The 12,563-nt window shown below is 45.8% G+C and overlaps 2 protein-coding genes across 3 annotated transcripts; one reads left to right on the forward strand and one right to left on the reverse strand.

The window, feature by feature from the left end:
- Window positions 1–3,989: 3,989 nt before the first annotated feature.
- LOC109940264 (protein FAR-RED ELONGATED HYPOCOTYL 3-like) lies at window positions 3,990–7,450 on the reverse strand. 2 transcript variants are annotated; one of them, XM_020539715.1, is made up of 4 exons: window positions 6,488–7,450; window positions 5,876–6,333; window positions 5,215–5,479; window positions 3,990–5,125 (listed from the first exon to the last, which is right to left on the reverse strand). In XM_020539715.1, the coding sequence occupies exons 2-4, from the start codon at window positions 6,041–6,043 to the stop codon at window positions 4,197–4,199; spliced, it is 1,362 nt and encodes a 453-aa protein (XP_020395304.1). In that variant the 5' UTR covers window positions 6,044–6,333; window positions 6,488–7,450; the 3' UTR covers window positions 3,990–4,196. The 2 variants fall into 2 exon arrangements, with proteins under 2 accessions (XP_020395304.1, XP_020395305.1); XM_020539716.1 differs by having other exon boundaries at window positions 5,876–7,450.
- A 2,001-nt stretch (window positions 7,451–9,451) lies between these two features.
- LOC103630859 (uncharacterized) lies at window positions 9,452–12,483 on the forward strand. The gene is made up of 4 exons (XM_020539717.3): window positions 9,452–10,195; window positions 10,906–11,352; window positions 11,453–11,765; window positions 11,852–12,483. The coding sequence occupies exons 1-4, from the start codon at window positions 9,662–9,664 to the stop codon at window positions 12,022–12,024; spliced, it is 1,467 nt and encodes a 488-aa protein (XP_020395306.1). The 5' UTR covers window positions 9,452–9,661; the 3' UTR covers window positions 12,025–12,483.
- The last annotated feature ends 80 nt before the right edge of the window (window positions 12,484–12,563 follow it).

Raw genomic sequence — 12,563 nt, forward strand, 5'->3', positions numbered from 1 at the left:
CGGAGGACCAATCTAGAGGAGGTGATGGTGAAGAAATTATACGGAGTCCCGTTGCAATTGACACTAGAGCAGGAGCAGGTATTTTTTATTGCATACAGTATAATATTATTGTTGCAACCACCCACCATACAAGTTGCAATTTTACCCATATACATCACTTTGTGCTTTCAATCATTTTTTTAAATTTGTATGGAGGATCAGGAACTACTTCAAATGTACCGGAAGACCAACCTGGAGGAGGTGATAGTGAAGAAATACAGTTGGATTGCAGTGGTCGAGATCTTGATGACAGCTTAGATTTTACGAGAACCCCATTGTGTGGTGATGACATTGATCTGGAAGAGGGAAATTTGAATAGAAGTAAGCCTACCTATGTCTTCCATGCTTAAAAAATGTTTTCTCTCATCTTGATTATTCCTTTTTTTCATTTATATTTTTTATTCTTTCCCCTGGCAGCACCTCCTGATTTACGTGGGTCAATCCGAAGTATTGATGATATATTGCAAATGATGTATTCCCCAGAGCACTTTGCAAGCATTGATGGCGAGGTTAGTTTATTGTGTTTTTTATTACCATCAACTCCTTTTTCTGATTAATATTATGATTTTTCCCCTTTTTCTACAATTACAGTCCCCTCCCAATAGCCAGGCGACTCGTGCACCACGAATTATTGTTCGCAAGAGGAAGGCTTCCTCAAACCCCCTGGCAATGATCAACGGCCTGTGGTAAGATCATCTGATACCCATGTGAAAGCAGTCCATAGTTGCAATCGGGCCCCACCTATTGTAGTAATCATAGCCTATACCAACTTGCAATTAATCATATATTATGAACAGGGACCACCTGAGACAGAAGAGGAGCCTCTGAGCAGGGACACTGGGATGCAGCATCCTACTGCCCAGGTTTGTTCATGCAATTCGTGTCTTTTTTTATAATATAAATGATTCACTTTCATAATACAAATATGTTAATTTGGCTATTCTACTCAACTGCACCAGGATCATATAACTTACTCAAGGAGGAGCGATAGGTCCATTCAAGTTGCCAACACACAGAAGGCAGAGGCTGAGAAGAAGAAGGCTGAGATTGAGATGAAGAATGCTGAAGCTGAGGAGGCTGAGAAGAGAAAGGCTGAAGCCGAACAAGCTGATAAGAAGAAGGCAGAAGAAGCTGAGAATAAGAGAAAGGCTGAGGCCGAAGTAGCTGAGATCAAGAGAAAGGCTGCAGCTGAAGAAGCTGAGAAGAAGAAGGAAGAAGAAGCTGAGGATAAGAGAAAGGCTGAGGCCGAAGAAGCTGAGATTAAGAGAAAGGCTGAGGCCGAAGAAGCTGAGATTAAGAGAAAGGCTGAGGCCGAAGAAGCTGAGATTAAGAGAATGGCTGCAGCTGAAGAAGTTGTGAAGAAGAAGGCTGATGCCGAGAAGAAGGTTGAAGCGGAGGAGAAAAGGATACAGGTTGCAATCCAGAAACAGCTAAAGGACAACATCAAAGCTTTGAAAAAGCCGGTGCCCGCTGCCAAGTTAAAGAAGATGTTCCAGTTACAAATGTCAAAAGAATATGCTGAGCAGCGCCAACAGTACGAGGATAGGTTGAACATGCTTCGTCAGGAGGCCAAAGCTGAGATTGATAGTTTGGAGAAGAGCATTGATGGCCAGTCAGGACCCAGCTCATCATTTGATGATATTCAGTTCCCGGCGGAGTCTGATGATGATATCAACAATTTGACCCAACCAATTCGACTTTCTCAAGACGAAGTCTCAGTAGGCCAGGCTGATTTCAGTGAGTTTCAAAGGATGATATTCAAGCGCCTAGGTGATAGAGTGCTGAAGAAGCCTAGGGAGTACATATCCCCGTTCAAGATCCCTCGTAATCGACCTGAGATACCCCTGGCCAAGGCTGTTGCACTTAGGCGGAAGATCGCATCTGATCCTGAGCCGAAAAGGTTTTTTTTGTTTTTCCCAAGTTGCAATTGCTATTTACTTTTTATTTTGCAATTCTAACCAAGTAGCAATTATTTTTCTTGAACAGTTAGTTACTTATATAGCAGTAGCAATCGCACCTAATGCGTGGTTGCAATCACACCATAACAGAAGTTGCAATCATTTTTATTTAAAAAGAATTTCACAGAGTTATATAGTACATGCAATTACAACACACTAGTTGCAATTATACTACACCAGTAGTTTGCAATCATATTTGTGTAACAGAATTTCCCAGAGTTAATCAGTACATTGAAATCACACTAGACCAACAGTTGCAATCACAGCACACCAGCAGTTGCACATTCTACTGTTCTTCTCACTAATCCATATGTTTTTTTCTTTTTTTTGATGCAGGAGAATTTTGTTGGAGTTTGGCCTTCTTGTTGGACTAACTGACGAGGAAATTTTAACATCTTTTTCTAATGACACCCTTGGTGAGTCAGGAATCATAGACTTTTTCGTGCACTGCATGCGACATGATGATATTGTGCACAAGGTTGATTCTTGTGGATACAGAGTGTTTCTGACCACTGGTTTTTATGTAAGTTTCTTCTCCAAAACCATGTATTTTTTGTATATTGTCTTGCATTTATGTGTTTAAACTAATTTAATCATTTATCATTTCTCTTTTTTATTTATTCTCCAAACTGGAAAACACATACAGTTCAATGTATCAACGTGTGAAGCAGTACTCAACGCTGATAAATCTGAGACGGAAGAATTCATATATGTATGGAATCATCTGATGTCTGAGTGCGAAAACTATGATTTGTCAAGAGCAAAATTGGTTAGCAGACCTTTTCTCCAACCCATTTTTTTCATACCTACAATTTTTTACTTTCCATCATTTACAGTTGCAATCACCAGGACACATACTTTGCAACTGTCTATACTTTTTCTTGCAACTTCTTTTTTCATATATGTTTTCCATTTTTAGTAATTAGTTTTCTACTCCTTCCTTGCACCAGGTTTTTGTCCCTATCAAAGATGGTGCTCACTATTTTGTATATTGCTTCAATTTTATCCATAAGCGTATTGATGTGCTGGACTCGAACGACTACTTCCTGAATTATTCTAATCAGGAAGAATGGCACAAGGCTGTCTTTGCCAAAATCCCAATCATTGATGCAGCCTTCCAGAAAGTTTCCAACCTCAAGTTACCCAGAGTTAGCAAGTGGAGGCGGCCTTTTATTGATGTGCCAAAGCAAGCAGGTCAAAGCGATTGTCTTTTTTTGTATGGAAGTACATGGAATATTATGATGGGGACAAAATGACCAAGGAAATCAATCCGGTTAGCCATGCTGTCAACTGATTTTATATCTGTTTTGGTGCTTTTTTGTGTGTTTTCTATGTGTGCATCATAATATAGTCACTGACCATTATGATGTTTTATGCCATTGCAGTTCAAGGGCCCGATATACAGATGTGAGCTGTTGCATTACGAGATCTTCCACCCTTTGAACCAAGCTGAAATTCCTGGTTCGCTTGATAAGTTTAGAATTGGTGGTCGTCCGTTGCCAATTGAATGGGATAGTAGTCAGTCGAACAATTAGATTCATGCAAAAACAATATGTTGTGTTATGCAGTAGTCAGAAACAATCAGTTGTGTTATGTTATCTCCAGAAACAATCCAGTAATGTTGTTTAGGTTGCAACCAGCGCACTGGTTCCATTTGCAACTGGTCTATTCATATAGTTGTTATCGTACTCTAAACTGCAGTTTCCAATTTTGTTTGAAAAATCCCAGCCATTGCAGTTGCAACCAATGTATATGTTTTTGTTCTGTACCCACCGGCGAGGTGGAGCCCTTCCATATGAGGCAGTTGCAACCAGCGTATATGTTACAGTTGCAACTGAAATTGTAATCGTAGTTGCAACTGACCATGACCACTCATTTTTATTTCTATGTTTGGTAACCAGCATGATGACAAACTTTGCAAACCTGTTTATGAGTAGTAGCAACTGTTATATGATAATAAAACAAGATATATTTTAATTATATGTCGAGACGTAAACAGATAACACAGATTCATGTATTATTCAGTGTATACATACAGTTGCAATCAGCGCAACTACGATGTTGCAATTGGTTGGTCATGTGTGTCCACTGATTTCCGAACAGTCACACAGTCATTATTTAGTTTAACTTACACAGAGTTATAAAATAAGATAAAATTGAAATATTACATTGGAGATTCAGTCAGATTCATAGTCATCCTTAATCACTTTCGTCCTGGTAATTAACATGGCAAGTTGTCGCCCTCTTAATTCTTGCAATCACCGCGTGTGCTGCTGACTCCTGCACCGCCATAGTGCACCCAGATTGCTGTGTATCATCCCCCTCACTCTGTGCCTCATCTTGATTCCCATTTAGTTCTTTTTTTATTGTTGGGCGACCTCTTTTTCTTGGAGTCCAACCTATAGTTTTCGCACTTCTTTTTTTGTCCTTATTCTCGGCCGCACTGCTTCTGTTTGGGTTCTGAGGGCATGTTGTGCTATAGTGCCCCCTAACATGGCAGGTTTGGCACTCTCTTATGCCCTGACCACCACTATATGTGCTGTATGGATTAGCAGGTTCCACACTATTTTTAGCACATTTAGCCCCACTGGTAGACTTCCTACCCTTCGTGCGCGACATTGGCGGTTCAGTCAATCTTAGATCAGTGAGGCAGTTTGCAGAATCTGGATTCAGGCCCGATTCCGGTGGTGGTGTAGGTCCAGTTGGCATCACAACAGGTTCTATATTGTTGTCAGAACTTTGTTGTGTTGGTGCAATGGAACCAATATTCCGCCGTCCTTCTGCATCTTGCTGCAACTCAGTATTTGTTGCTTCGTCCGGACCAATCGGACCAATCTCCGCTGTTCGTAGAAGCTCAATCCCAGGAGTTATCATGTCGATGTGCCTGATAGTTTCAGTGTATGCTCTATCAGATTTGCTTCCCGCTCTTCCCAGTCGCATTAACTTTGGCAGCAGCTTCGACAACCTTGACTGCTCTGTCTCATTTTGACCACCAACACTCACATCGTGCCGGTCCCACGGAACCACAGATCTTGCATTACGTGTATATCGCTTCAGAATGTACTTTTCAGGTATGTTTTGGACTTGGAGGTGGGTGAATGCCTTTATTATGTGCATGCAGAACAGACCTGCATTTTTTTGTTGCAATTTGGATGTAAATATGCAGGAACATCAATGTTTAATTTTGTTAATGTAACGAGGTTGCAATTCATCTCACCTGTATGCTCCCACTGCATGCATTCGCATTTATACACGCCTGCTGCTTTGTCAGCCACCACCTTGAATGCGTGTTGTGCCCAGCAAAATGTCCCATCGCCTTTCTCATGTTTCACCAAGTAACCGCATTCCACTCCCGGATCAGGCTCTATCACAAAAGCTGTGCTGTTAATATATTCCCTCTTGTATTCATTGTACACAGCCCTGGTGTACACCCTGCTGAGTTGCTCATCAAATCTTGATTTGCAGGCTCTGACAACTTCAGTCTGCATCAAGACCAGCAGTTGCAATCACATCAGACAGCAGTTGCAATTACACGAGACAGCAGTTGTAATCATTGTTTTTTTAACCAATTTTTGGGCATAGTTATATATAAGTTGCAATCACACCAGACCATCAGTTGCAATTACACCAGACAACAGTTGTAATCATTGTTTGCTTAACAAAATTACCCAGAGTTATTCAGTGCTTGCATCCACACCACACCAGCAGTTGCAATTACAACACAACAGTAGTTGCAATCATTTTGTTTACATTTTTTAACAGATATTTGGGTAGAATTATACAGTAGTTGCAATCACACCACACCAGCAGTTGGAATCATTTATATTTAACAGTTTTTTTACAATCAGACCAAAAAATTCAGGGGTGTGGGCAAATACCTGTGAGTAGTGTGACTCCCCAGCATCCATGTGGTCTGTGTGCTGAATCGAGTCAAGCACCCTCTTTGCAAATATATGCAGGCTTGTCACATTGTTAACATAACCATCTTTCAAAACCCTGTTTTGGCTCTCAGATCTCTGGGTGGAAGTCATTCGCCCACAGTACATGCCTTTGAAATATATTGCTATCCATCTCTTCCTTTTCTGCCACAATGCAACAACTGCAGGGTGTTCTCTTATGCCACATTCATCCACCAGCTTATTCCACTCCACCTCAAATTGTGTGGGCCCCAGAGGATAGTTTATCAGGGACTGCAGTTTCTCCTTTAGATTATTATCATTGTGCAATTTGTACAGCTCCTCGAGTTCATAATCCCATGTTCTGGTTATGTGTCATCGACAATTTCGGTGTTGTGTCTTGTTAAACACAATCCTTATTGCTTCCTTCATCGCTGCATCTTCATTTGTGTGTCAAAAATAAAAATCAGCAAAAAAACCCCCCAATAGGTTTGCAATCAAGCAGTTTAAAATATTGTAATCATCTTCAAATATACAGTTGCAACAACACAGCAGTAATTATGTGACAAGCATTTTTTTGTAGCCAAAGCATACCTGTAAGAATCACAAAAGGCTGCTGACCACCCATGCAACTTTTAAAGGTCTCAAAAAGCCATCTGAATGTGTCTATTGTTTCATCCCGAAGAAGTGCTTGGCCAAAAGACACATTTTTCAAATTATTGCTGCAACCCACAAACATGGCCAACGGCATATGCTTGTTGTTAGTCTTGTGTGTTGTGTCAAATGTGACTACATCCCCAAAATCCTTGTATTCTGCACGCTGACTTGCATGACACCAAAAAATGCTCCGAAGCACATTTGTTTTTGGTTCAAAATCCACATCCCAGTAAAAGTATTCATTGTGTTCTTTGCACTCCCTGAAAAATTGGAACAGTTTATCCATGTCACCATCTCTCTCCTCCCTTGCTTGCTCAGCTTTCTTGTACCATAAAAGAAAAAACAAATGAAGATGTTGTCAATATATCGCACAAAGATATGATGTCAGTTTTTTTTATGACCTACTTGTTATGGACATCTTTCTCTGTGAACGACCAGTTTTGACGGCCTCCAAATAATTCTGACATTACATTCATTGCTGCCTGTGTTGGCACACCACTCTTTGACATGATTGCAAACAGGTCATCCAACGCTGCCTCCCTCTGCTTATGAGAATGCATATATCTCACCATCCTTGGTGAGGGTTCAAGTTTGTGATTGTGTGCTTCCTGAACATGATGAAAATACCAAATATTGCGCTTCTTGTCCTCCTTCACCTTCACATAAGCAGGGCAACCAATTCTCATCGATGTCTTATTTGTCATAGGCTCCTCATTCTCTTGACCTGGCTTCAGAAACCCCTCACGGTTGCAAACCCAGTGTCTGGTTTCTTTACTAGTCCTTTTTGTCCTGACACTAAAACCAGCCAATTTTGCATAGTCAAGGTAAAAGAGGTAGACTTCTTCTTTTGTATCAAATGTTTGCTGCACCCTGGGGACAAACACATCAAGTATGTTTGCATCCTGCAGGACAACACGCAATCATGAGTTTTGCAATTAGAGGATACACCTAGTTGCAATCAACAAGCAACAAACGTTGCAACTCGAGCACAAACACATCATGCAACTGTAATCAGTGAGTAAAAACAGAGACTCAAGTTTGCAATTAGAGTATACACCTAGTTGCAATCAACAAGCAACAAACGTTGCAACTGGAGCACAAACACACCATGCAACTGTAATCAATGAGTAAAAACAGAGACTCAAGTTTGCAATTAGAGTATACACCTAGTTGCAATCAACAAGCAAAACACGTTGCAACTGGAACACAAACACACCATGCAACTGTAATCAATGAGTAAAAACAGAGACTCAAGTTTGCAATTAGAGTATACACCTAGTTGCAATCAACAAGCAACAAACGTTGCAACTGGAACACAAACACACCATGCAACTGTAATCAATAAGTAAAAACAGAGACTCAAGTTTGCAATTAGAGTATACACCTAGTTGCAATCAACAAGCAAAAAACGTTGCAACTGGAACACAAACACACCATGCAATTGTAATCAATGAGTAAAAACAGAGACTAAAGTTTGCAACAAACGATGCAACAGAAAATCAACAAACCATGCACGGTGGAGCAACAATTTTTGATTGTTTTTTTTCTTACCGGATGGAACAGCTGGGCTGCATCAGAAGTGACCAGCGATCCAGGTGGAATTGTAGGCGGTGGCGTCAGCAACGTTTTGTGATGCAAGGGATCACCTGATCCGCCGCGTACACCCGCTCCCGTTGTCGCAATCGGAGACGGCAATATCGGATCAGCACCTCCAGCCACAACAATCGCCAAGGAATTAGGGGAGGAGCATCGAGGCGATTCAAGGTGCGGCAGCGACGGTGGGGCCATGGATCTAGGGTTAGAGGATCAGAGGAAGGAGTAGACGGCGGCTGCGCGGTGTCAGGGATGCGATCGGTGGCTGCGGGGTATAGAGTGGCGCGGGGTCAGGGAGGCGCGCGGCGGCGGCGGGGGGCAGGGAGGCGCGGGAACAGGACGGCCGAGGGCGCGCTGAGGCTTGATCGGGGTGTATTTATATATTACGCCTGGGTGCATTCAATATAGAGAATGCACCCAGGTGCATTTTAGTGCTGTCGTGTATATATATATATATATATATATATATATTGCGTGCAAAAAAAGAAAGAGATTGAATCGATCTTTCCAAGATGAGGAATTAGGCTGTCTCCAGCAACGTTTTCTATATTCATCCTCTATATCTGTCTTTTACAGTCTTCTCTAAAAGATTTTATCCTCTATATCTCATTCCTCTCCAACAATATCCTCTAAATTACGTCCTCTATACTCAAATACCTATATTAGAGACATTTTTTATTTTTATTTTTTATACATATGTATTTGTCATACTCTCAAATGTATTGTGCATATTTTAGTTTTGCTAAATCGGTTATTTAAAGTATTCAAATATATAGAGAACCGTTTAGAGAAACTCTATATAGAGAGAATCCAGCAGCGTCCTCTAAATATAGAGGGCCGTTTAGAGGACGCTGCTGGAGAGAATAGAGGACCGTTTTGTCCTCTTTATTTAGGGTAGAGGACCCTTTAGAGATCCTCGCTGGAGCCAGCGCGCTGCGCAGGTCGGTGGAGCCACGAGGCGTGGGCCATCTCTGCATCCGAATACGACCACCACGAGACGTTGCGCCTTCACTCGCCGTCTCTCCCAAATCGACTGCACGGCCATCGCCGCCATCTCTCTCGCGCGTAATGACGGGAAAGAGCCGAGTTGCTTTTACTGGCGCTGTTGCAGTTGCACCTGCCGTCGGGAAGCCGCGCGCACCTCAGCCACGCGGGATCCTTCATCCCTCTCCCTCACGCCACGTGCAATCAGCGCTGCCGCAAGCTACCTGCCTGTGCCTCCCGTCCCGTGCGAGTGCGATGCTGCCGCATAACCCCCCCCCCCCCCCCCCCCCCCCCCCCCCCCCCGACCCCAGACGCCCAAACGCAAAGCACAGATCCCGCAAGTCGACCCACCTGGCACTCCAACTAGTGGGTCCGTGGGGCCCTTGAGCGCCAGTCTTAAAAGGTCCACTTCTTCTCGTGCCGACCAGACCAGTCGACCGTCGACCCCTCAACTCAACCGCCGGCAGTTTATTTTATACCACCTCTGACCCTCCTCCGGCGAGCCCAGCTCCTTCCTTCCCGCCCGCGGCCCGCATGGCCCCCACCGCAGACGACCTCGCGGGGCCGCCAGCGCCGCCGCACCCTCCTCGCCCACCTCCGCCGCCGCCGCCATCGCGGGCTCCTGCCGAGACCCCGACCCCGACGAACCACGCGGCGGCGATCTCGTCGCCGCTGCTGCAGCCCCATCCCGCGCCCGGCGCAGCCGCGGACGCGCCGCTCTCGCGGTGGCTGCGCCGGCTCGAGGCGTTCCTGTCGGCGGCGGGGCTGGCGGCGTCGACGCCGCTGGGCGTGGCGGCGGCCGCCTCGGCGCTGGCCGTCGTGGGCCTGGCGCTGCCGGCCGCCGCCGTCGCGCTCTCCCCGTGCCGCGGCGGCGCCGCCGCATGCGGCGACTTCGAGGTCGAGGTGTTCGAGGTCTGCGTCCTGCTCTCGCAGGCGGCCGCCGCGGCCGTTGCGCTCGCCTGCGTCTCGCGCAAGGTGGCCGTGCACGGCCTCCGCAGGTTCCTCTTCGTCGACCCGGACCTCGGCATGCGGATCCGCTTCCAGAAGGAGTACGTCGCCAGGATCCAGGTCAAGGTTCCCCCGCACTCCTGCTTCGGATTTATATATATAGGAGTATTTGAATTTGTGTTGGGAGCAAGTTCAAATCGAATGTTGTAGGAGCATTAAGGATCAGGCTGCCATTTTGTGCTTATAATATTTATTTGGATGCTTGCGTGTCGCAGTCTCTAGCAGCTTCTACTCTACTGGAACCTCATGTCTACTCCATCGTTGATTGCCAGTTTGCCACTTTAGAAATTTATTATTATGTTCCATGTTCCATTGACATGTGGAGCCAGGGAGGGGGGGAGGGCATACATGTCTGGTGACTGTGAGATGATCGACGTCTAGTCATGTGACCATAACGAATGGAACCACAAATCCAAAATCCCTTGTTTACTCTGTGGCGCCCCTGGATGGATCCTTGGCTTTGTCCTGACTGAAGTGGCTTCTTCTTTCAGTTACCTATGTGCTCTATACATGGGGACTGCCTCCTTTCATCATGTTCCCATGTGAGTGGAGCTCATGTACTCAACTTGTGTCTGTGCCGACATGTCTTTGTTTACTGTTTATGCACGGAGGCGCGTGTTAGGCGATTTGGGGGGGTCTGGGACAGGAAAATATACGTACAGCATTTCATTGGCTTTGTTGCTACAGCTACGATTCTGGTGCATTTTGATTTCCTGCTGACAAGTGTGTGTTTACTTGCAACCCCTTGCCAAATGCCGGCACCACCGCAGGACTTCTTCCGCACTCTGACGTGGTGGATAGTGCCGTGCCTAGCCGTGAAGGTGACCCGGGAGGTCTCCCGCTTCGCGCACATCCTGCAGCAGGGGTCGTCGTCGGCCTGGACCTGGAGGGCCTGCGCGGTGCTGTTCGCGTCCGTGGCGTCGTGGACGTACCTGACGACGATCATCCTGTCGTCCTGCATGCTCTTCAACCTGGTGTGCAGCCTGCAGGTCATCCACTTCGACGACTACGGCAAGCTGCTGGAGCAGGACGCGGACCCGCTTGTGTACCTCAAGGAGCACCTGCAGCTCCGCCACAACCTGTCCAAGATCAGCCACAGGTTCCGCGTGTTCCTCCTCCTGCTCTTCCTCTCCGTCACCGCCGGCCAGTTCGCCATCCTCTTCAAGACCACGGCGTACAGCGGGCCGATCAACTTCACCAACGGAGGGGACATCGCTGTGAGTGTCTCATGCTGCATATATTATAATAATGTGTGGTGCGAAGATCGATCGAGTCACGACACGAGCGCGCGCCGTCTCCTGTTGTATTGTACCGCAGGTGTCTTCGGTGGTTCAGGTGGTCGGCCTCGTCCTCTGCCTGCACGCCGCTGCCAAGATCTCCCACCGAGCTCAGAACATCGCTGCGCTGGCTAGCCGGTGGCACGCGCTGGCGACGTGCTCTACCGACTCCACCTACGTGACCACCCCGAACAGTTCCGGGAACCTCGCGCCTTTCCCCGCGCACCTGTTCCTGAGAGACTACTCGGGGAGTGACCTGGAGTCCCTGGACAGCGCGTCGGTTCAGGGCAGCTCCCACGGCACGGCCCAGCTGGCCTCCTACATGTCCTCGTACCACAAGAGGGAGTCGCTTGGTGAGTAGCCTCCGGTGGCACTTGATCTTCAACCATGCATCAATATCCATATCGTTCTAGTGGCTTATTCTCTGCTTGATTTTCAGTGCTGTACCTGCTGGCCAACCCAGGCGGCATCACGATATTTGGCTGGATCGTCGACCGGGCGTTCCTGAACACCATCCTGATGCTCGAGCTGACCCTTGTGCTCTTCGTGCTTAGCAAGACCGTTGTGATCCCGGCCAAGACACTGGTGCACAGTTACATCGGCTACCCATGATTACGACCAGATTCAGGTTCAGGTTCAGTTAGGCGATGGGATTTGATGACAGGCAGGTTGCCGGGGTTTGCACGCTACGGTGAATGAAACTGGTAGGAATGGTGGGTCTCCCCCCTCAAGCGCAGATCATATGCGCTGGCAATCCAAGCATGCCGCAGGTTGAAGGCAGGCTGAGGGCTAGGGTCGTGACGTGTACAGTTTTTTTGGGGAAAAAAATCTCTACAGCCGGTTGCAGAAAGCGGTCCTGCAGGTTGCAAAGCAGGTTGCTTCAGATTTACACTTCTGCACCAATCAATGATCAGAGATTGTTTTTCTCTGCAGCCAGTTGAAGAGAATTTCTCCCGGTACATATACTACTAATACTATAAACCAATATATGTATTATTGTACGTATACACGCACGCAATGTATATGCACTCTTATAATAATATAAACTAATATACTACCTCCGTTCACAAATATATGATACCATTAACTTTTTTTCAAAAATTTTGACTATTCGTCTTATTCAAAATATTTATTAAAAAAATATAAATTTT

This window comes from Zea mays, chromosome 6 (genome assembly GCF_902167145.1).
Source record: "Zea mays cultivar B73 chromosome 6, Zm-B73-REFERENCE-NAM-5.0, whole genome shotgun sequence".
NCBI classification, from domain to species: domain Eukaryota; kingdom Viridiplantae; phylum Streptophyta; class Magnoliopsida; order Poales; family Poaceae; genus Zea; species Zea mays.

What these genes read in the sequence shown, in the direction of transcription:
- LOC109940264 (XM_020539715.1), bottom strand. Translation starts at nt 6,043, where the DNA reads ATGTACTGTGGGCGAATGACTTCCACCCAGAGATCTGAGAGCCAAAAC. An exon ending in GGGAGTCACACTACTCACAG is followed by an intron (nt 5,480 to 5,875) that starts GTATTTGCCCAC and finishes GTCTTGATGCAG; the next exon opens with ACTGAAGTTGTCAGAGCCTG. An exon ending in CATGCAGTGGGAGCATACAG is followed by an intron (nt 5,126 to 5,214) that starts GTGAGATGAATT and finishes AAAAAAATGCAG; the next exon opens with GTCTGTTCTGCATGCACATA.
- LOC103630859 (XM_020539717.3), top strand. Translation starts at nt 9,662, where the DNA reads ATGGCCCCCACCGCAGACGACCTCGCGGGGCCGCCAGCGCCGCCGCAC. An exon ending in AGTACGTCGCCAGGATCCAG is followed by an intron (nt 10,196 to 10,905) that starts GTCAAGGTTCCC and finishes GCACCACCGCAG; the next exon opens with GACTTCTTCCGCACTCTGAC. An exon ending in CCACAAGAGGGAGTCGCTTG is followed by an intron (nt 11,766 to 11,851) that starts GTGAGTAGCCTC and finishes CTTGATTTTCAG; the next exon opens with TGCTGTACCTGCTGGCCAAC.